At 35.9% G+C, this 24,066-nt stretch overlaps 1 protein-coding gene across 3 annotated transcripts in view; it reads right to left on the bottom strand.

Annotated features, from left to right (window-relative positions):
• Arih1 (ariadne RBR E3 ubiquitin protein ligase 1) overlaps nt 1-24,066 on the bottom strand; it is a 115,143-nt gene that overhangs the window by 57,738 nt on the left and 33,339 nt on the right. For all 3 annotated transcript variants that reach the window (XM_076851052.2, XM_076851051.2, XM_076851053.1), the window contains one exon: nt 5,493-5,560. In XM_076851052.2, the coding sequence (XP_076707167.1) occupies nt 5,493-5,560 (68 nt within the window). The remainder of the gene's footprint in view (nt 1-5,492; nt 5,561-24,066) is intronic.

Here is a 24,066-nt window from a genome sequence, read left to right as displayed (position 1 = left end):
GTATTTGTTCCTTTTTTTCCTCATTCTTAGTATTTATTAACTGTAGTTATTTTTCCTTATCTTGTCTTTTGAGAGTTATTTGGTCTTGGTTTATATATTTTACTTTTTGCTTTGTATTGCTTTCATTTGTTTCTCTGGTTTCCCTTTCTCTCTTTTCTTTTCCTGCTAACACGTAAACTTTGTTTTCTTTCTCCATTTATTTTCTACTCCTTCCTTGTAACCATCACCTGCTACATCTTTTCTGCATTCTCTCTGTTCACTTTTTCAAACTATAAACTCTTCTGTCTTTCTATCATATTTCCTTATATTAACTATATTTCTAAGACCTTTTAGGAATAATTGGTTTATGTAACTCCTGAGCCCATCATTAATGTTGGTGCAGTTATTACTGTGGTGGCTGGCATAACTGATTTCTGTTTGCTTTAATGCCAGAACTAGTTTATGTGTGGGTGCTGGGAGCCATCAGCCAAGTAGGTATGACAATTTCCTTGCCAGCGTACCCCCATGTTTCTTTAGTGGAAGGACTCATGGAAATAGGACATTTTGCAGGACATTGCATGTAAGGTGACCTTGCTCAAGGACCAGGGCGGATCCGTGTTTAGGGTTTAGCATAATAGGAGATTAGGGTGTTCCCCCTTTAGAATAGGGCATATCCTGCTGCTGAGTTCCTCTTGAGTTCTTAGGGTCAGACAGTATATTTTGGGAGACAGAAGCCCAGGAGTAGTGGATTTGGGCAGAGAGTGGATTTGGGCAGAGAACGTGGATTTCCCCAGAACGTGTTTGTAGAAGGCGGGTGTGAGATGGGAATAAAGAATTGCTGTTTGAATCTACAAGCTGTGTGGTGGCTGGTGATTTGTGCCCAGCCAGAGACTGCGGCATGTGGGTTTTTTGTTGTGGTGGTTTTTTGATTGTTTGTTTCGCTGTTGGTAATTGTTGACTCTACCATTTTGGGGGTTTGTGGCTTAAAATCATTGTAGATATCATAGTAGGAATCAGGTTATTTACTTTAATGCTATATATTGTTTTCACCAGCTGTTGCTATTATTTATTTTGCTCTTTCCATGAGGTCCTGGGAACTTAAAGGAACACTACAAGTTCACAGGTAGAGAGTCTGCTGCTGAACTTTAACTCAACCAAAATGCTTTAGTTGCACGCTGCTCCACACACAAATTAATGACACTCAAACTTCAGCTGCACTTTAACACAAAGAATAGAATAGACAAAATCCCAATCTTAGGACCAGGCCCCAAGTAGAAATGGCTACAGCAAAAAGACTCTTTAACACAAAGGCTCTGAATACCACAGGTACAAGGGAGGTTGGTTCTCAATCTAGATCACTCTAGGACATTTTGACAGCTAAACACTGTGCCCTAAAAAGGCCCACACATAAGAGTAGATGCATAAAACTCAACACAGAAAAATACAAGAAATAGGAAAATAACAAGGCTATGTAACATCTCTTTAATAAAAAATATATTTTTTAGTTCTAGATAGACACAATACCTTTATTTTACTTGTTTATTTTTATATGGTGCTAAGGATCAAACCTAGCACCTCACACATCCTAGGCAAGCGCTCTATCACTGAACTACAACCCCAGCCATATACAACACCTTTTAAGGTCCATAATTCACCAGCAACTGACCCCAAAATTTTTGAAGTAGATAAAATATCACATGAAGAATTCAAAAGAATCATTATAAAAATGACAATGAATTCCAAGGAACATAGAAAAAGAATGGAATAAATTAAGGAAGACAGTACAGGATATAAATGAGAAATTCGATAAGGAGGTGAATACTGAAAAAGAACCAAAGAAAGCTTGAAAATGAAAGACACAATAAAATCAAATAAAATATTCAGTTGAAAACCTCTCTAATAGAGTACACCATGCTGAAGACAGAATCTCAGAGCTGGAAGACCATGTAGCCATCCTTGAATATTCAGACAACATGAAAGAAAATAAGGGGCTAGGGTTGTGGCTCGATGGTAGAGCACTTACATGGCATGTGTGAGGTGCTGGGTTCAATTCTCAGCACCATAAATAAATACACACACACACACAAGAAAATAAGTAACCATAATTATATAAGAACTTTGGAACAACATTAAGAGACCAAATTTAAGAATCACTAGAATTCAGGAGAGGTATGAGAAATAGGCTAGTGGAATGGATAACCTCTTCAGGGAAATAATTACAGAAAAAGTTTCAAAGCATCAGAATGAGACAGACACCCAGGAACAGGAAGAATTCAGAACCCCAAATAGATAAAATCAAAAAAGAACCTCTCCACAACAGAATTTTAGAAGTTTCAAGAGAAAAAAAGTTGGAAAATATTTAGAGGCAAGCCAAACAGAATCACTTCTGATTTCTCAGCACAAATTCCAAAAGCCAGGAGGGCTTGGAATGATGTGTTCCAAGTTCTGAAAGAAAGTAACTGTCAACAATCAAGACTGCTGATCCAGAAAAAGGTATCCTTCCAAATCAAAGGTGAAATAAAAACCTTCCAAGACAAGTAGAAACTAAAGGAACTGATGACTACTAAACCAGCTCCACAGAACTTAACTAATGAGAAACGGGATCAAATTAAACATGATCAACAGCATGAATTAATAAACATCTCTCTGTAATAACATTAAATGTAAATGATTTCAACACTCCAATTAAAGACACAGGCTAGGGGCTGGGGTTGTGGCTCAGCGGTAGAGTGCTCGCCGAGCATGCATGAGGTCCTAGGTTCAATCCTCAGCACCACATAAAAATAAATAAGTAAAATAAAGGTATTGTGTCCAACTACAACTAAAAAATAATTTTTTAAATAAAAATAATAAAAAAAAGACACAGGCTAGCAGGATGGATTAAAAAACAAAATCAACTTTATGCTATTTGCAAGAGATGCACTTAATAGGCAAAGATAGCCACAGGCTGAAAGTGAAAGGATGAAAATTGATACACCATACAAATGGTATATCTGAATCAAGATCACATAGAAAACCTAAGCAGACTTGTAATGAGATAGCAACGGTAACAAAAAGCCTTCCAACAAAGAAAAGTCCAGGACCAGATGGATTCTCAGCTGAATTCTACAAAACCTTAAAGAAGAACCAATGCCAATACCCCTCAAACTGTTCTGCACAGCAAAGGAAACAATTAGGAATAAGAAAACACAACTTACAGAATGGGAGAAAATCTTTGCTAGCTTCTCTTCTGACAGAGGATTAGTATCCAAAATATATAAAGAACTCAAAAACCTTAACACTGGGACTGAGGTTGTGGCTCAGTGGTAGAGCGCTTGCCTAGCATGTGTGGGGCAATGGGTTTGATTCTCAGCACCACATATAAATTAATAAACAAAGATCCATTAACAAATTTAAAAAAAGTATCACCACAAAAATCAAATAACCCAATCAATAAATGGACAAATTTGGGGCTGGGGATATAGCTCAGATGATAGAGTGCTTGCCTTGCATGCACAAGGCCCTAGATTCAATCCCCAGCACCACAAAAAGTAAATAAATTAATTAGAAATTTGGTAAATTAATTTAAAACAGACACTTCTCAAAAATTAGAAATACAAATAGCCACAAATGTATGAAAAATGTTCAAAATCATTAGCAGTTACAGAAATGAAAATCAAAACTACAGTGAAATTTTATCTCACCCCAGTTAGAATGGCAATCATCAAGATTACAAACAATAATAAATGCTGGGTAAGATGTGAAGAAAAAGGAACACCTTTATACTGTTGGTGGGATTGTAAATTAGTACAACCACTATGGAAATCAGTATGGAGGTTTCTCAGAAGAATAGACATGGAACTACCATATGGCCCAACTGTATCATTACTCAATATTTATACTTATATAAAATTAATGTCATCACACTACAGTGATACATGCACAAGCACAATTCACAACAGTCAAATTATGAAACTGCCTGTGTGTGAATGGAGAAAGAAAATGAGGTGTGTATATATACACAATGGAGTTTATTCAGCCATATGAAATTATGTCATCTGCAGAAAAGTTGATGAAATTAAGAGACCATTATGTTGAGTAAAATAAGTCAAATTCGGGAAGTCAAGGGTTGTATCTTTTCTCCCATATTTAAAAGCTAGAGAGGAAAAAGGAAAAGGGATGGGAGTGGGGTAAGAATCTTATGAAAACCAAAGGAGATTAATAAGGAAAGGGGCCAAGAGGTAAGAGATGGGGAAATAGGGAAGCAGCACTGAAGAGTGATATTGGCCAAATTATATTGCTACATTGTGTGCATGGACCATCACTATAGTGCTCCAATAAAAACACAACTGGGGGTATATAGTTCAGTGGTAGAGCACTTGCCTAGCATGGGTAAGGCCCTAAGTTCAATTCCTAGCACAGATTTTTTTTTTTTTTTTTAATTTCACTAGTCCTTCATGAATCCTGGTCAAGCTGTTTATAATATATGGTTTGGAATCCAATAAATCCTTCTGAAAATAGAAAAAAGGAACACTTTTATACTGCTGCTAATTAAATCCCTGTGTTATAAATGGAGATCACTTAAGTTCTAAACTTAGTCTTCATATCAATTAAGTAGTGATAATAGTTTCTAACCTCATAAAACTATCTGGTGGATAAAATCTAATAATGCCCCACAGAGGGTGCTCAAAAATTGATAGTTATTAATGTTACTACTGAACTTAGAGAGGACACAAGGTGCATGAAATAGGTTACATTCTTGGTATTATCTAATATCTGTTTTACAAAGCTCTGTGAGTTTTACAACCAAATGGACAATATTTTACACTTATTTCCCCCAATATTGAATTCTCAGTTCCCAAAAAAGGAGTCGTAATTATTTATTATAACTAAGATCGCTAACTATAAGGTTGAGAGAATAAATACAAGTTCTACCTCCTTATTAAATGTCCCAAATTTTCAATCTAAGACCCAGAAAAAGATAAATGATGGCATTGACAGTTTCCAATCCAAATAATTTTTTCTCTTTTAGAACTAGAAAGATTTTCAAAGAAAATAGAAAAATACCCAATAAATAAGTTAGAATCCTACCTGAAATCAGAGAACCACACAAATAGCTGGTTTGGTGCCCAGGAAACACTAGACAACTTTTCAATTTTGTTTTCACTGAATAAAATGTCATTTTAATGCCTAATATGGACTTTAAGGTTTATGAACAAAACATGTTTTTAAGCAATTAAAGGAAGGTCTTATTTGTGTGCTCCAAGAATGTATCGAGTGCCGTTTTTCCCTCAATCTACTTTTAATTCTTGGTACTTAAGTAGAGCACTCACTTTCCCTCCAAAATAAGACAATTAAGTCTGAATTCCCTAATACTAAGTTTACTGCAAAGTGCACAGATAAAAAATATAAGAAATTAAAGTAGTTATATTATTTGCACATTGGTTTATTCACATATTAACTCCATACTTCTTACAAGTTCAGTTCAACAGGCTTTCTGTTCTAAATACAAAGCTGAAAATATAGTTCCTTACCTTTCCATTAACTTCTCTTTATCCCAATTGAAGTGGCTAAGAAGTATTCTTGTGATAGTAGCTGGATTCTAAAGAGGAGGGAAAGAGAGTCATTTTAACTTAATTGCATTGTTAAATTTAACCTAGAATTTCAATAAATGTTAAGTTTCCATAATACTCCAGCCAAGTTTCCTTTCCTTGAATATATTTTTATTCCCTTTAAGAATATACAAAATTTTAACTGCAAGGTAAGACTATTTAAAAATATTCCGCCACACTTTCAGGTTTCTATAGGAGTCAAAATAAGCCAAAAGAAAAGGAAATTACAAAGTAAGTTACTACACTAAATCAGGCTCTAATTAAAAATTTTTTTTTTTTTGCAACTGAGATTTAACAGACTACCAATGAGCACACTAAATATAATCAATAAAAATATCTGAGACTTTCTGTATCAAACAGTTCAAATGAGTTGAAACCATTCATTCACAGTTAATCTAAATGAAAAATTATCTGTATCATGTAATAATATACAGCATGCACTTAGGCTGCACTTTCACCTTTAGTAGCTATTTTATTTCTAGAACAATAAGCCAACATGAAATAAAACCAAAGTTTACTGCCCTATCATTCAGTGCTGGTAAAAAAAAAAAAAAAAAAAAAAACACCTCAATTTCCCACAAAACTAATGTGCTCACTATCTGGGTACTGAATTTTGACTTACAGCACAACCAGGTCTAAGAGTTTAGCAAAAACCTGACTCATTCAAAGATACTAGCACAAGTTACAATGTTAGAAGTAGAACTCAAACCTGAATTGGCTTTTTATTTTTCATATATAATAACAACTTACAAAGCAGTAGTAGTTTATTCTCCTAGAATAAACCAGAGTCCCAAGCTTCATCCCTAGTACTACCCACCCCCCACAAAAAAAGTGATCTCTATAGACTAAAATTTTAATTTCTCTGTAGTTAGATCAACGTACTAGTTAACTATTGATTTAAAATAATCTTCTATAAAAATGTCATGAAAGGGATATAAACTGTTGCTAACATTGCTGTTTGTAGACATTCATGTCTACTCTACCTCACAAAAAAGCAAAGGACACAGATACTGTTCCACCCACCCAGGCACATTTTCCTAATTTACCTTTGTGCTTCTTACTTCTTAGACCAAGACACCTTAACAATCCTTCTTTAACTCAAAACTCCAGAAAAACATCATCAATCTAAAAACTGTTAAAATGTAAAAGAAACCTATGAACTAATCATAAATACATGTTTATTTGTATGAAATCAACTGAGAGAATTAAGTTTAATGGTATTCACTAGAATCATTTCGCTTTAATATGACATCCAGCACACTACATTCTCCTCCACTACATAGTGGGCTTGGGCAAAAATGTTTTAGGAATTGTCAAGAGTCTCAACTTGCAAAAGCAAAAAAAGAGAGAGAGAGAATGACTTGTTGCCAGTGTGCCTCTTCTGTGTCTTGAGTTCCAATATTAATCACTGGTTCCAGTCCATTATTAATTTATCAAAACTCACTATGCAAAGTCTTATAAATACCTAGGTTCTATCCTAATAATTTCATTTAATAGGTTTGGGGAAAAGCCTCCTTGGGCTCTTCCTTGCTCAGTACCTGATCTATTGCACTAAACAATTTTTAGATAGTCACTGTATCAATGGCTAGTCATTTATGTGCACTGCACATAAGGAAAGTTGATGAGGGATCATGCTTACATTGTGTTTATTGTATACTAGGCCCTGTACAAGATACTTTATGTACCTCATTTAATTCTCAAAACACTCTGTAAGGTAAATGTACTGACTCTCTTTTTAAGTTTTTTTTAAATATTTATTTTTTAGTTATAGGTGGACACAATATCTTTATTTTATTTTTATGTGATGCTGAGGATCAAACCTAGCGCCTCATACAGGCTAGGTGAACACTCTACCTCTGAGCCACAACCACAGCCCTGACTCCCTTTTTGAACTAAGCACCAAAGGTTACAAAAAAATTAATCTCATGCAGGTGATTGAGGGTATACATTTCTCAAAATTCAAAACTCTACCCTTAAGTGGGTCCATTTAGTCTCATAAAACTTGTATGTTTACATGTTATTCACAGGGCACACCTGTGAACACCTGATACTGTGATACCTCAACACCTGATCTGATAACTGAGAAGGCTATTAAGTGATTAACAAAGCAGAGTGTAGCCAAGGTAAATACACTAGACAAAGGAATGGTTCACTTCTTGAGATTTCAGATTTTATCTTAGTGCCAAGAACAGTGCACAATTTAATTGTTAGGCCATGCACAGTGGTGCATACCTGTAATCCCAGCAACTAGGCAGAAAGATCACAAGTTCAAAGCCAGACTCAGCAACTGAGTGAGATCCTGTCTGTTGCCCAGTGGTTAAGCACCTCTGCATTCAACAATTAATTGTTCATTTCTGGAACATTTAATATTTTCATACTATTGATTGACAATGGGTAACGGAAACCATGGAGAACAAGCTAAACAGCAAATAAAGAAAAATTACTGCAATGTTCATTTATTTGAAAACAAAACAAATCAATCTGCCTTTTGATTCTAGTCATTATGGAGTATAGCCAGCCCACTGTAGTTTCTATCTCCCATTTAATTTACAATTAAAAATTATGGACAGAAAACAAAGTGCAACTCAGAGAGAACTCTGAAAATTAAAAGCAGGCCAAATGGGGGTTGGGAAGGCAGTGAAGAACAACCAATAAGATGGTAGGTTGGACCAATTAGGAAAATCACATAATGAATGTGATCAGTCAAAAAAGAGAAGTGCATTTTTTTGGGGGGTGGGGCAGAGAATGAGGTAAAAACTCCTAGAGAATGTACAGAGAATCTTTCTTTTCTTTTTTTCCCCTCCTCTCTTTCTCCTGACCACCACCAGTTACAAAATTACTTTGTGAAGTAGCACTCTGAGCAGAGGAAATTAGAAAGTAGGCTGCTGTTGGGGCAAGAAGAGAATAGGAGGGTTGTCCTCCCCACCTTTTTATCCACCACCCTCCTTGTTCTTTCACTCCAAGGCATGGGCAGGAGACTAAAACTGAAAGAACTCCAGGTTTCTGACTAGGGAAGTAAAGAAAATGCCCATAGAATTGAAGAGTTTGGAGGACATCGCTGAGAATATAACACATGGAGAAGTAAACTCCATAATGTATCTGAACCAAGTCCTGGGCTAACCTGCAAGGTGTGCATATGTGGAACAAGGCTTAAGACTTATAGGACAGGACACAGAGGCACTGAGAAGACCAAGGAAGGAAACCAAGAGAAGACAAGGGCAGAGATCAGAATGAGGCATCTTCAGGCCAAGTAATACAAAGGATTCGCAGCAACTATCAGAAACAAGAAAGAGTTAAGAAGAACTCTTCTGTGTCCTCTGTGAGGTAAATGTGGGTCTGCTAGCACTTTTTTTTCTAAACCACATTGATACTTTATAAAAGCAATTTGTGGATCAAAACCTTATTTATTTTATTTTTTTTTAAGTTGTAGGTCACAATACCTTTATTTTATTTTTATTTATTTTTATGTGGTGCTAAGGATTGAAAAGTGCCAGACAAGCACTACAACAATGAGCCACAACCCCAGCCCCTAAAACCTTATTTAGAATTTCAAGTGCATTTACACAAATATTTGTAGGCTTGTTTATTATATGGCCAGGAGTCAGACCGTTACTTTTTTTTTCCCCCACAGAATTCAAATGCAGTTTTTAAATTTTCTATAGGGTTCATAATCTGCTCAAACATTTTGAGCATATTAGAAACTATATCGTGTTGTCATATTTACTGCAGTATTATTTTCTTTTCATGGTAGTATAAAAGAAAGATGAAAAATACTTCACTAACACTAAATTTTAGATACAACAGAGGTCAGAAATTTTCTAAGAAAACACAGATATTGTTTGTGATTCAGAAATCATAAAAAATGACTGTTGGGCTGGGGCTGTAGCTCAATGTTAGAGCGCCCACGTCTCACGTGTGAGGAACTGGGTTCAATCCTCATCATCACCTAAAAATAAATAAAGATATTGTGTCCAACTACAACTAAAAATATATTTTAAAAAAAGATTAACAGTGCTGAAAATTTAAACAACAACAACAATAATAATATTTCCTTCCTTTTCCTCTGAGAAATACCAAGTTACTTTTTACTTTGTTTTCACAGTTATAACTCAGGTACCCAACTCTGAAATATCTCAATGACAAAGAAGACTTTTCAAGGTCTTTTAGGGATCCATGCTATGATATGAGCTCATCTGCTTACACTTTGATTTCAGACATCAGACTTTCAAAAGGTTCCAAAATTAGGACCATCCAGTTTGTGGTACTTTGTTATGACAGCGCTGAGAACTAGCACAGCCTTAGGTGTTCCTAAAACAACAACAACAACAAAGTATTCTAGGACAACTATTAACAACAAAACTATAAAACAAATCATTGCCTAAGTTCTAGATTAAACTAAGTGAAACTGGGAGGTGCAAACTCAAACATAGCAAAGACTCTGGAAACTTACAAAACCACCATCTTTGTAAAATGAGAAAGAACTTGAAGTTATTTCCTGACCTGGTTGACTTGTAAATCTTCAACATTTTCTAATGGATTTTAAGAGGACCCAGAATTCATGTAACATGAAAAATGTCCAATATAGAATCTAAATTAGGGGGCTGGGATTGTGGCTCAGTGGTAGATCACTCGCCTAGCAGAGTGGGACCTGGGTTCGATCCTCAGCACCACATAAAAATAAAGGCATTATGTTGTGTCCATCTACACCTAAAAAATAAATAAATATATATATTTAAAAAAAAAAGAATCTAAATTATCAGACATGGCAAAACAACAAAATCTTACTCTAAAAAGAGACAACAGATCCATTTTTCGAAAACAATAGATGCTGGCCCCTACATGACCCAAATATTGGAATAATCAAAGAATTTTAGAACACCTATTAGAGTCATGATCCATTAGGTTGGAGTGAACATCTTGAAACAAGACAAACAAACTACACAAAAAAAACAAATGGCAATTTTGGAACTAAAAACCACAAAATTCACTGGGATTGGCTCATTGTCAGAAAGGATATGACAGAGAACTCAGTGAATGTGGGGAAAGTGCATGGAGGTACTGTATACATGGCATATGTTAAGGGAATCTGAGTAACAAACCATTCCCCTCGGGCTAGGTGCCTAGGCGGTAAACTGCTTACCCCTTAGTAGTCACAGTCCTGGGTGTGAGGCCACATGTTTCAGTCCCTGCACTTGCTCCACAGCCTACTTCTCAAATGGTTGCTGCAAGGACAGTTGGCAAGAAACTGTATTGGTGGCTGCCTGAAATCTGCTTAGATACTGCCTGAGTATATACACATGGTAACTGCACAATAAAATCAGACCTGCTTCCAGCCTTGATCTCTGTGGAGGTCTTGATTAGCAACTCTGCAGCCACACTCTACTCTGTTCCGTGGACCTCCTTGCTGGATGAGAGAAAGCCCACACATGTGAACTTGAAAAAATATCAATAAAAATTATAAAATCTTTTTATAAAGAGAGAGTGGGAGAGGGAGAAAGAGAGAGAGAGAGAATTTTTTAATATTTATTTTTTAGTTCTCGGCGGACATAACATCTTTGTTTGTATGTGGTGCTGAGGATCGAACCCGGGCCACAGGCATGCCAGGCGAGCGCGCTACCGCTTGAGCCACATCCCCAGCCCCATAAAATCTCAACAGATACATTCTTTTGAAAAAATAATGAACAGGATTGGGGGTGTAGCTCAGTGATAGAGTACAGGTCTGTGCAAGGCCTTGAGTTCAATTCCCTATAAACACAAAAAAATAAATAAGATAAATTTATAAATAATGAATCCTCTCCTTCAGGGCCCTGTGGGATATAAGGAGTAAACCCAGAATTGTATATTCAGGCAAAGTAAAGTTCAGGAATAAAGACAAAGACATTCACAGACAAAAGAAAGGGGGAAAAAGTCAAGGCTAGCAGACTTGTTCTAAAACAAATGCCCAAAGAAGTTCTTCAGGTAGAAGAAAAATAATACAAAAAAGAAAGCTCAAACTAGATATAAGACAAAAGCAACAGCAATGGTAAATATCTGGGTACATATTTTAGACTATTTTTCTCCTCTTGAGTTCTTGAGAACATAAAACCGTTAAAAGTGAAAAAATGAGAATGTGTGGTGGTTTAAATGTATACAGACAGAACTCATGGCAAATATCATATAAAGAGGCTGGGATAAAAGTAATCTATACATAACTAAGGTTTCTATGGTTTAACTTCAAGTGGAAAAATACCAATTCTGAGTGGAGTGTGAATAGTTATATATTTATTTTTTTAAGGTTTTTTAAGTTTAGGTGGACACCATATCTTTATTTTACATTTATGTGGTGCTGAGGATCGAACCCAGTGCCTCGTGCATGCTAGGCGAGCATTCTACCAATGAGCCACAACCCCAGAACAATCACTTTAAAAAGTAAGACCAATAGATATAACTTTAAAAAAAAAAAAAAAAAGGAACATATAGCTGGACACAACACCTATAATCCCAGCAGCTCAGGAAGCTGAGGCAGGAAGATCCCAAGAACAAAGTCAGCCTCAGCAATTTAGCAAGACACCGTCTCCAAAAAAAAGTTTTTATTTTTTTTTTTAATTTTTTTTTTTTTAGTTGTAGTTGGACACAACACCTTTATTTCACTTGTTTATTTTTGTATGTGGTGCTGAGGATCGAACCCAAGGTCTCGCCCGTGGGAGGCGAGCGCTCTACCGCTGAGCCATAACTCCAGGCCCTATAAAAATTTTTTAAAATGGCTGGGAATGTGGCTAGGTGTTTAAAACGCCCCTGCAATGGGTAATGAATGAATGAACGAGCAAGCAACACACATATAAAAGAATATTTTTAAAATTTCAAATAGTCCAGAAGGCAGAAAAACAAGGAAAAAAAGAAGACCTAAATCCAATCACATCAATAACTACACTAACTGTAAATATTCAAAACAAACCATTTAAAAGACAAATTGCCAGCTTAGTTTTGCCCTTAACAAACAAACAAAAAACTATGTTTTACTACCATTTTTTAAGGTAGTAAAGCATACAGATTAAAAGCAAAAAGGCAGAAAAAATACATCATGCAAACACTAACCAAATAAAAGCTGCAGTTGCTATAGTTCTAGCAAAGTAAACAAGAACAAGGAAAATTATCAGTCAAAAACCTTACAATGGGTAGGACGCAGTGGAGCACACCAGTAATCCCAGAAACTAAGGAAGTTGAGGCAGGAGAATTACAAGTTCAAAGCCAGTTTCAGCAATTTAAGGAGACCCTAAGCAGCTTAGAAAGACACTGTCTGAAAATTAAAAATAGAAAAGGCTAGGGATGTAGCTCAGTGTTAAAATGTCCCTGGGTTCAATTCCTGGTCCAAAAAAAAAAAAAACTCTATTAAAAGAAAAACAGGGACTGGAGATGTGGCTCAAGCGCTAGCACGCTCACCTGGCATGCGTGCAGCCCAGGTTCGATCCTCAGCACCACATACAAACAAAGATGTTGTGTCTGCCAAATTCTAAAAAATAAATAAATATTTAAAAAGTTAAAAAAAATAAATAAAAATAAAACAAAAACAATCAAAACCCTAAAGCAATAGTAAAAAGCAATGATTCACCAAAAAGATGTAATCCTAAATATATGTCCCCAACATGTAATTTCTATTGGTTTTTGCTTCAAAATATGCAAAAACCAATAGAAATTACAGAAAAACAGACAAATCCACAATACTTAGATATTTCAATATTCTTCTCTCATTAATTCTCTAAACCAAGAAACTACTTGGAAATTATACCATTTTTTACTAAAATAACCCAAGGGTAAAAAAGGAAATCTCAAAGAAAAAAAATGAAAATAAAGTACATCAAACTTTGCCGGATGTAGCTGACAAGAGTTTATGCAAAAATTTATCATACAAAATACTTATATAATAAGAAAAAAAGTTTTCAAATGTTTTGACAAATGCTATAGAAAACTCTTTGCCTGTTAATGGGCCAAACTCACTTAGCATGCATGAGGCCCTGGGTTCTAACCTCAGCACACCAAGGAAGGAAGAAACAGAGGGAGGGAGAGGAGAGGAAAAAAGAAGAAAGCTGTCTCTAGGCACGGATGTGTCTGACTATACAAAAAACCATATGGCTCTCCCTCCAAAAATTGCTAGAATAAATAAGTTTAGCAAGATCTAGAGTACATGTAAAGGACTGATGTGCTAAAAACTCCAAAATACTGATGAAACACGGAAATAATGGAGAGATGTACCATCTTCACAGACTGAAAGAAAACAATTAAAAGTTAAATTTTTTTCCTCCAAGCCCAGTGGCACAAGCCTGTAATCCCAGTGGCTCAGGAGGCGGAGAGGCAGGAGTTCAAAGCCAACCTCAGCAAAAGCAAGGCTCTAAGCAACTCAGTGAGACCCAGTCTCTAAATAAAATACAAAATAGGGCAGGGGATGTGGCTCAGGGTGCCCCTGAGTTCAATCTCCAATACAAAAACAAACAAACAAATAAAAAAGTTAATTCTTCCCAAATTGACCTGTATATCACTCAGCAACGATCAAAATCCCAGTAAATTATTTTGTTTTGTTTTATTTTAAGAGAGAGAGAGAGAATTTTTTTTAACATTTATTTTTTAGTTTTCGGCAGACACAACATCTTTGTATGTGGTGCTGAGGATCGAACCCAGGCCGCACGCATGCCAGGCGAGGGCGCTACCGCTTGAGCCACATCCCCAGCCCCTTGTTTTGTTTTTTGGTAGTTATCAAACTGATTCTAAAATTTATATGGAATAGCAAGAAAACCAGAATCACCAAATTTTGAAAAAGAATATTACCTGACTTCTCTTTTAAAACTACAGTTTGGGAAAAACATTGGTTACACACATTAAGTGACTAGAGACCAGAAATAGATGGCAAATGACTTTATATGAAATAATAATAATAAACAATTCAATGGTGAAAATAGGTCTTTCTAAAAAGCAATACTGCAATAATTAAGACACCGACATTTTTAAAAAATCTACTTTAACGGTATCTCACATTTTATATAAAAACCCATAAATGTAATCTGACTACAACACTTCTAGGAGAAAATCGTTGTGACCTTGAGTTGACAAATAGTTAATAGACACAATATCCAAAGCACAATCCTTAAAAGAATACTGATAAACTGGAATTCATCAAAAGTAAAAGGAGGAAGCCAGGTGGTGCACACCTATAATCCCAATAGCCGGGAGGCTGATGCAGGAGGATCACAATTCAAAGCCAGCCTCAGTAGGGCAAGATGTTAAGCAATTCAGTAAGACCTCGGCTGTAAATAAAACACAAAATAGGGCTGGGGATATGGCTCAGTGGTTGAGTACCCCTGGGTTAAATTCCCAGTGTCAATAAATAAATAAGTAAGTAAGTAAATAAGTAAAAAGACACTATTAGCAGAATGCAAATAATTCAATCCTCAGCACCACATAAAAATAAATAAATAAAATAACAACCTGGACTGGGTATGTGGCTCAAGCAGTAACGTGCTCGCCTGACATGCATAGGGCGCTGGGTTCAATCCTCAGCACCACATAAAAATAAAAATGTTGTGTCCACCGAAAACTAAAAACTAAATATTAAAAATTCTCTTTCTCTCTCTCTCTCGCTCTTTAAAATTTTTTTTTTAAAAAAATACAACACAAAGTGGAAGAAAACATTTGCAAATCACACGTGTGACAAAGTGCTTATATCTAGGGGCTGGGATTGTGGCTCAATGGTAGAGTGCTTGCCTCACATGTGTGAGGCACTGGGTTCAATTCTCAGCATCACATATAAATAAATGAATAAAATAAAGGTCCATCAACACTAAAAAACTTGTATCTAGAAACTATATTTTTAAATCTCTTAAACTCTAACAAGAAAACAAAAATGTAAGTTACAATGAGGCTGGGGATGTAACTCAGTGGTAGAGTGCACGCTTGAGGGTCCTAGGTTGGATCCTCAGCAGTACAATAAGAAATGGGTTTGTATGATTATTTGATACAATAGAAAAGGCAAAATTATAGGGATGAAGTACAGATCTATTGTTGCCAAGAATGAAGAGTGGGGAAGGGTTTGACTGAATAAATGAGAGAGAGAGAGAGACTGGGATGGGGGGATTGTTTATAAACATTGTGCTGGGTAGCTTACACAGTTCCAGGAATTTGTCAACTCAGAATTGCATACCCCAAAGAGTACATTTCATTGTATATAATGTAAAATTTCAAAAATTAGGGGCTGGGGTTGTGGCTCAGAGGTAGAGTGCTCACCTAGCACATGGGAGGCCCTGGGTTCGATCCTCAGCACCACATAAAAATAAATAAATAAAATAAAGATATTATGTCCAGTTACAACCAAAAAAAAAAGGTATTTTGTCCAACTACACTGAAAAGTAAATATTTTTTTAAAAAATTTTAAATACTAAATTATAAAAGTAATCCAACCTGCACAGAACCCACAGCATAGTTCTTTTAAAAGGAAAAATGAGTGTCAAAAGGAAATGAACAGGGGCTGGGGATATAGATCAGTTGGGAAAGTGCTTGCCTAGCATACACAAGACCCTGGGTTCAATCCCCAGCACTCCCCCTTACCCCTGGCCAAAAAATGAACAGATGAACAAATTCAAAATTACTTAGACACAATTGCTAAACACTTTACTGGGTACAGTACCCTCATGCCTACAATCTCAACAATTCAAGAGGCTGAGGCAGGAAGTTGCCAAGACTGGCCTCAGTAACTTAGTGAGATCCTATCTCAAAATGAAAAACGAAAAGGGCTGATGATGTAACTCAGTAGTGGAGCATACATGGGTTAAATCTTCAGCACCAAAAACCAAACAAACCAAAACAGAAAATAAAAAATAAAAAAAACTCACTATATTACATTACAGTTATGTTTAAACCTCAGATCAATACTTTATGTATGGTAGGCATTATTCATTTTACAGATGAAGTTAGAGAGGTAAGTGACTTGGCCCCAAATCACATAGGTTAGGAGCTGTTGAATATTTATTAGAGGAAATTTTTAAAATGTTTATGCTTATAGCACCATTCCTACAGAGTGGTCAAAGGAGAAAAATCCACACTTATGATACCCAAACTGAAAGTTAACTATTTTAGTCAAAGATCAATTTCACCTCTTGGCTGAAATAAAAGGTCTTACTGGTGCTTTTTATTTTTTAAAAGACAGAAACAAAACAAACCAAACCATTTCTAACCTGCTTGTAATCTCAGAGTCTCCTATAATTCCAGCAATTTGTAAGACTAAGGAAGGAGGATCCCAAATTCAACGCAAGGACTGTCTCAAAATAAAAAATAAAAAGTGCTGGAATGTAGTTCAGTGGTAGAACATAGCCCTTGGATTCGATCCCCAGTACACCACCAATAACAACACACTTACCCCCGTGCCCCGAAAAAGAAAATGAACTTTAAAGCTGGGCAGGGTGGCACACACCTGTAATTGCAGCTACTTGGGAAACTGAGCCAAGAGGACTGCAAATCTGAGCTCAACCTGGGCAATTAAGGGAGACCCCTGCCTCAGAATAAAAATTTTAAAAAGGGCTGGGATGTAGCTAAGTAGAAGAGCATCCAGTTAGCATGCACAAGGCCCTGGATTAAATCCCCAGTACTAAACAACAACAAGAAAAATTGAGCAAAAATTATTATAATTAGAAAACTAATACAAATAATAACAGCAGTACACTTAACTTTAAGGATTGCAATGTAACCTAAAAAAATGTCACATCTTATCTAGTTATAAGCCCTAAAACAGTGTACTCCTCCCCATTCTGACTACATATTAGAATTTCCTGGAGAACTTTAAAAATACCAATATCTGGGCCTTGCCCCTAGCAATTCTTATCTGTTGGGGTAGGATATGAATATGCATATTTTTCACCCCAAGTTTTTAAAATTCCCACAGGTAATACTTATATAGTCATAATTGGAAATTACTGCTTTAAAGAATTTCCCAGGGGCTGGGGATGTGGCTCAAGCGGTGGTGTGCTCACCTGGCATGCCTGCGGCCCGGGTTCGATCCTCAGCACCACATACAAAACAAAGATGTTGTGTCCGCCAATAACTAATAAATAAATATTAAAATTCTCTCTCTCTCTCTCTCTCTCTCTCTCTCTCTCTCTCTCTCTCTCTCCCTCCCTCCCTCTCTTAAAAAAAAAAAAAAAAAGAAGAAGAAGAATAATTTCCCAATAGGGCTGGGATTGTGGCTCATCGGTAGAGCGTTCGCTTAGCACGTGTGAGGCCCTGGGTTCGATCCTCAGTACCACATAAAAATAAAGATATTCTGGTCCAACTACAACTAAAAAATAATATTAAAAAAAAAAAAGAATTTCCCAGTATAAGAAGCTCTGAAAAAAGTAATTTGTAGAACTCCCAAATGAACACAGGAGTGTCGTATTTAGTAATAAAAGAAAATTACCATCTATGGTTTATAACTGCTGTGTTTGTTTTGAAAGCACCTCCGTAATTGTATTTTTGCATTTTTAAAGCATTTATTCATGAGTCTAAATATGCCAACTGTCCTGGCTAAAGTTTTAACATTAGATGTACCATCATTCTCTATTCTTTGATCAAGTGGTTCCCAATTTTAGAAACATATCCAAATTATCTGGGGAGCTTAACACACACATACATACATACACACACACACACACACACCCCTTGATGTACAAAAGCCACACTTCAAGCCAAATACATCAGAATGGGGAGGGGAGAACACCTGGATATTACCAGTTTTTAAAATGCTTCCAGGCAATTCCAATAAGCAGTCAAACTAGAGAACTCCAATTCTAGATGCACATATGTGTACAGAGAGGCCCCTCAATCAAGAATGTGACATATGATAAGAGTGCTTGCCTAGTCTGCACAAGGTCCTGGGTTTGATCCCCAGAACTGCCCCCTCAAAAGAAGAGAGAGAGACAAGGGGAAAAAAAAAAATGTGACAGTCTCCAGGCAAAATCAACACCAAGTTGTTGAATGACATTCCTAAATTTAGTAAGGTGGGACACAACCATTTTTATTTTTATTTTCTCTTCAATAGACCACCTTGTTTTTTAGGAGAAAGTTTAATAAATATTAGATGTCTTATAACAAAAATAGTAGTCTGTCATACAACCATAAAAGAAAAAAAAGGTTTACCCCAATTAACAAATAGCCTCCAAAACCTAGTTTTTCTTTTATCTCAAAGTTGGTCTGAAATAGAATTAAATATGCTAAAGACTTCACTCAGTTTGAAGATTTGCCTATATAAGAATAGGTTCATGAGTCTGTATTGTTTCTACCTATTTTGTTATTTATTGGTAGTGAGGAATGAACCCAGGGGCGGTTTACCACAGAACAACACCCCCAGTTGAATATTTTGGTATTTTGTTTTTTTTTTTTTTTTTTTTTGAGACAGGGTCTCCCTAAACTGCTGAGGCTGGCCTCAAACTTCTTCCTCAGCCTCCTACACAGCTGGAATTACAGGCATTAGCCACTGGGCCCAGCCCCACCTCATTTAATCTACAATCTTGAGAGCTGCTGAAAGTTGAAAAATTAAAGGCTACTGTTTTGTAGGACTTCTTAATATTAGAATCCCACAGTCTACACAGTTAAAAAAAAAAAAAAAAGCAAAATACATGAACCATAAAAGACAAGTAATTCAAATTCACAGAATTCAACTGAGTGAAGTCTTTAGCATATTTAATTCTATTTCAGATTAACTTTGAGAGTTCAACTGAAAAAAATATAAAGTATTCTACCTCTTTAATACAATGAATGTTTTAAACCCATGACACAAATAATATACAGTGACAAAGGTATGGGAAAGGATCATAATGTGTTGTAATATATTAGTGAAGGACAACTTTAGTAATCTTTTGTGAGGGTAGTTTGGCAAAAATGATCAAAATTTTAAATGCACATGAACTAGGAACTAGAAATTCTGGAAACATACCTAACAGAAATACATAAGAATTTTCACATCAACTAATTTGGAAAAGCATTTTTCCATTTCCAAATTTTTCCAAGAGACTGTTTTTTGAAATTATAATCATTAAAAAAACCAGATCCATATGCACAGATGAAGGAGGACATCCTCATGATATCACTGAATGGAAAAAGCAAATCACACACCAGTGTATAAAATCCATTTTTCTGAAAATTAAATAAATGTCAGTGAAAGAGTTTAGAAGGATATATATTAAAGCATCAGCCAGCCCCAGCAACTTCAAGCTGCCAACTGATTGGCTCCTCTGCAGTGATGCTCATTGGGCTGTTTCCCCGCCTTTTCAGACCATGGAGCTGCTCATTGGGGGATTTTTTTTGGCTGTGGCTCTCAACATTAAAGCTACCATTGGCAATCGTCATTCCTGAGGATTGGATGAGGGATGAAAGCTTTTAACTTATAAATAGGAATTTAAAATATCACCTATATAATAAATAACTATATGGTACAGGCCTTGCTTCTGAAGAATGTGGCTCATATAATTGCAATTACCTGGAAGTATGTTAGAAATGCAGAATCCTAGGTCCCAACCCACACTTCTTGACTTCATTTCAACCAGACCAATAAGTTGAGGTGATCTGTATTCACTTTAAAATTTGAGAAGCACTACAGGAAGTAACATTCTGGGAGTTGGTTACACTGTAACTGTAACTGTTTCCAAATTCTTCTCAGATACTGCACACTTCACCCAAAATATTAACATAAGTCTCGGGTGTTTCATGCATCCCAATCTTGGACCAAAGACAGTTTAGTAACAAAAGGTTTTTAACTAATACAGCACAAATGTACAAAAAATAAATAAAAGATGGGGAGGGAGAGTACTTCTATAATCATAAACCCACTTATTTGCAAAACAATTTGGCATAAAATCTGTAATGGTTTTGGAATGAAATATCATGATTAAACACTCGATTTCCTTCTAAGAAATTATTAAGTCTTGGGACTGAGGTTGTGGCTCAGCGGTAGAGTGCTCGCCTAGCATGTGCAAGGCCCTGGGTTCGATCCTCAGCACCACATAAAAGTAAGTAAATCAAATAATGGTATTGTGTCCAACTACAAGTAAAAAATAAATATTTAAAAAAAATTATTAAGTCATTAAAAGGCTGCAAAATATTATTGATAATATCAATGCTTAGTCAATGACATACCACAGAATAAATGCTGAATATATATCTGAAGTTCAAGCAGTACACCTACAAAAGAGCAGTATTTCATCACCAAAGGATGCTCATGACTTGGATCAATCAAAATTTGGTGATAGAAACAGAAACTAGATATTGTGAGCAAAGGGAAGCTAATAAAACAAATTAGAAGCATAATTATTGGAAGGGCTAAAGGTCTATAAACATGCAGTCTTCCAGGAGTGACTACCAGAACACTGCAAAACTGAAATCACAAGAAGCTCTCCTCCAGTAAGCCACATATGGAGCCACTAAATTGAAGAGCATACAGCAGATAATTATGATCCAAGGATTAAAATGCTAGAAATCAGGAAGTTGCCACAGACACAAATGCCTCATAGACACACAAATATACACACTGAAACAAAAATCTGGCTGCTACTTTTACCACAACAGTCTCTTGATATCCCAGGAAACTGAAGAAGACTGTTCAGTAGTAAGCCCTACTACCTACTATGTTCTAGCCTACCAAGTAGTACAATTCTCACAATCTCCAGATGGCTTGAAGGTAGCATATGTTTAAAAAACATTTACAACTAAACAATGATAATCACCCAAATACCACTTATGAATATTTCCCTCTAAGTAACCCACAGAAGAAGGAAGGTAAAAGAGAAGGGGGAAAGGTTCAAAGTATACTCTTGGGAAATCTCCTCCTTGAAGATGCCTGTCAGATTATTTTAGCACTACACTTAGAGATTACTTAAAAAAAAAAAAAAATTAACACCAAAAAAGTTTGATTAACTGTAATCCTGTAGCACATTCATGAAAATTTGAAATTTTGATAAAGTATGCATTTGAACTACAAAAGTAATCCAGGTGCACCAAAACTTGTAAATGAATGCACCTAGCCAATAAGCCTTCATGGTTTTACAGATCACCTGTCCTTATACATACATTTTACAATGGAAATTATTTCCTTCCATGTCACCCCAAGTTTGAAAGGTCATAAAAATGTCACCTCTAGGTCTAATAAAATGTCTAAGTGGAAGGATAGATGGTATCAATGCATAATGATTTTTTTCAATAAAAATTTAACTGCACACCAGGGGGAGGGGTAACGGGTGGAATATATTTATATAAACAACAGAATAATTTCTAAGATAAAACTTCCATTTTTTTCATCAGAAAAACAAACAACATTTTAAATAGCAAAATGCTTTAGCATCAAAAATCAAGTCACCACCAACATATATAACCCTGATTTCAAATTTATACCATTACATGAGGCCCCAATTCAGGCAACATTTTCTGGTTGCAGTTAGAAAACTGGTTATTCCTTGGGACAGGTGGGAGTAGGGTGTTCTGTAGACAAAAAGATTAAAGAACTAAAGGTAAGACCAAAAACCAGCTAACTCCAATTCAAAACTGCCTTGGCCAAATAAAGCTAATTTAAACCACAAATACAGACCAATCCATGCTACTTTATTATTTTTTGTTGTGGTTCAAAATTGTGAGGGATATTATTCACAACCTCACCTCTGTGTTCCAAGGGTAAAACCCAAAGTATTAGCATTCTAATGCCTACCTACTGTGGCACACTTAAATTGTTCCACCAAAACACCTAAGCAAAACATTTGGGTAACTTTAACATACCTCCATTCCAAACTATCTAGAATTGGGTGTCCAAAATTTAGTTCTGTAACTTGAACTGAGTACTCTTAAATATGGTATGTGGCTAACCTTTCTCTGAAAATAAATGATCTAAAGTAAAAAATTTTTAAAAGAAACAAGGTAAGGTGGCCCACCCAGTAATTTCAGCTACTCAGGATTATGGAGGCAGGGGGACTGCAACTTCAAAGCCAGCCTAGGCAACACAACAAGACCCTATCTGAAAAATAAAATAAAAAGATGTAGCGGTAAAATGCTTGCCTAGCATGGGAAAGGGCCTGGGTTCAATATGCCAAACTGCAAAGGAAAGGAAAAAAAAAAAAAAAAAGGAAAAAAGAAATCCCTATACAAAATTCCCAACTACTTGTTTTGGTGATGCTGGGGACAACCCAGGGCCCCACACTTGCTAAGCATGTACTCTACTAAGTACCTTCACCCCCAGTCCCCAATGACTTCTAAATTACAAATTTTAACAAGTATCTGAAACAGCGCTCTCAAATCTTATCTTTTTACTATTATCCTTCCCTTCCCATATAGCAATTCAAAATGCTATGGATAATGGTAAAATTCTGATTAGCAATTCATTATTTGTACTTATTCATATTATATGGATATGAATATAGTACATTAAATTTTGTACAAGAACAAACATAAGTGATATTATTTAAAAATCATGGTTCCATGGTGGCATGTGCCTATAAACCCAGCTATGTGGGAGGCTGAGGCAGAAAGACTCAAAGTCCAAGACAGCCTAGGCAATTCAGTAAGACCTGATCAAAATAAAAAGGACTGGAGATACAGCTCAACTCAGTGGGAGAGTCCTTGCTCAGTATGTGGGCCCTGGATTCAATCACCAGTACCAAAAAATAAAAAGTAAAAAATAATAGTATTTATTTTATTTCAGAAGACACTCACAAACTGTTTTCTAAGAAAAATTCTTAATTAAAAAAAGGGGGGGGGGCATCATAAGCCAGGCATGGTAGTGCTCACATGTAAACCCAGTAACTTGGGAGGCTGAGGCAGAAGGATCACAACTTTGATCACACTCCTGAATGCCTGAAGTTTTACAACCAAGTCATAACAAACCACATAAATCACAAGTACATTTGCTTGCTTGTTACTCTTAAAAACGTAGCTCAATAATTAAGAATCATGGCAAAAGGGGCTTGGGTTGTGGCTCAATGGTAGAGTGCTTGCCTAGCATGTGTGAGGCACTAGGTTCAATCCCCAGCACCACATGTAAAAATAAATAAAGGTATTGTGCCCATCTACAAATTAAAAAAAAAAAATCATGGCAAAGGAACAAATGACCTACACATGCTCACTAAAAACACAGGCATGGTGGCACACATAAGACCCTGTCTCTAAATAAAAGTATAAAAAGGCTGGGGATATAGCTCAGTGGTTAAGACCTGCCCCTCCAATCTCTGGTACCAAAAAAAAAAAAAAAAAAAAAAAAAAACAGCAAACAATAAAAGCACACCTATGTATATTTGCTGAGGGGATTTTAAAGAATAAGATATTATTTGTATACAACTGGGGATTGAACTAAACCACTGCTATAAATTATTTTATTAAACATATTTACAGTGGTACAAGGTTTAATTATTCTTTATCATACCTGAGTCACTACTGATTTGTAATTTTCTAAGGTAACCATTTTAAACTCTTCTACCTTGTTTCTTCTAGTATTTTATTCCTAAAATAATATGCCAGTCTCATA

The sequence above is a fragment of the Callospermophilus lateralis genome, chromosome 3 (genome assembly GCF_048772815.1).
Source record: "Callospermophilus lateralis isolate mCalLat2 chromosome 3, mCalLat2.hap1, whole genome shotgun sequence".
Classification (NCBI taxonomy): Eukaryota; Metazoa; Chordata; class Mammalia; order Rodentia; family Sciuridae; genus Callospermophilus; species Callospermophilus lateralis.
The sequence above is the reverse complement of the archived record's forward strand: the minus strand, read 5'-3'. Positions and strand labels throughout refer to the sequence as shown.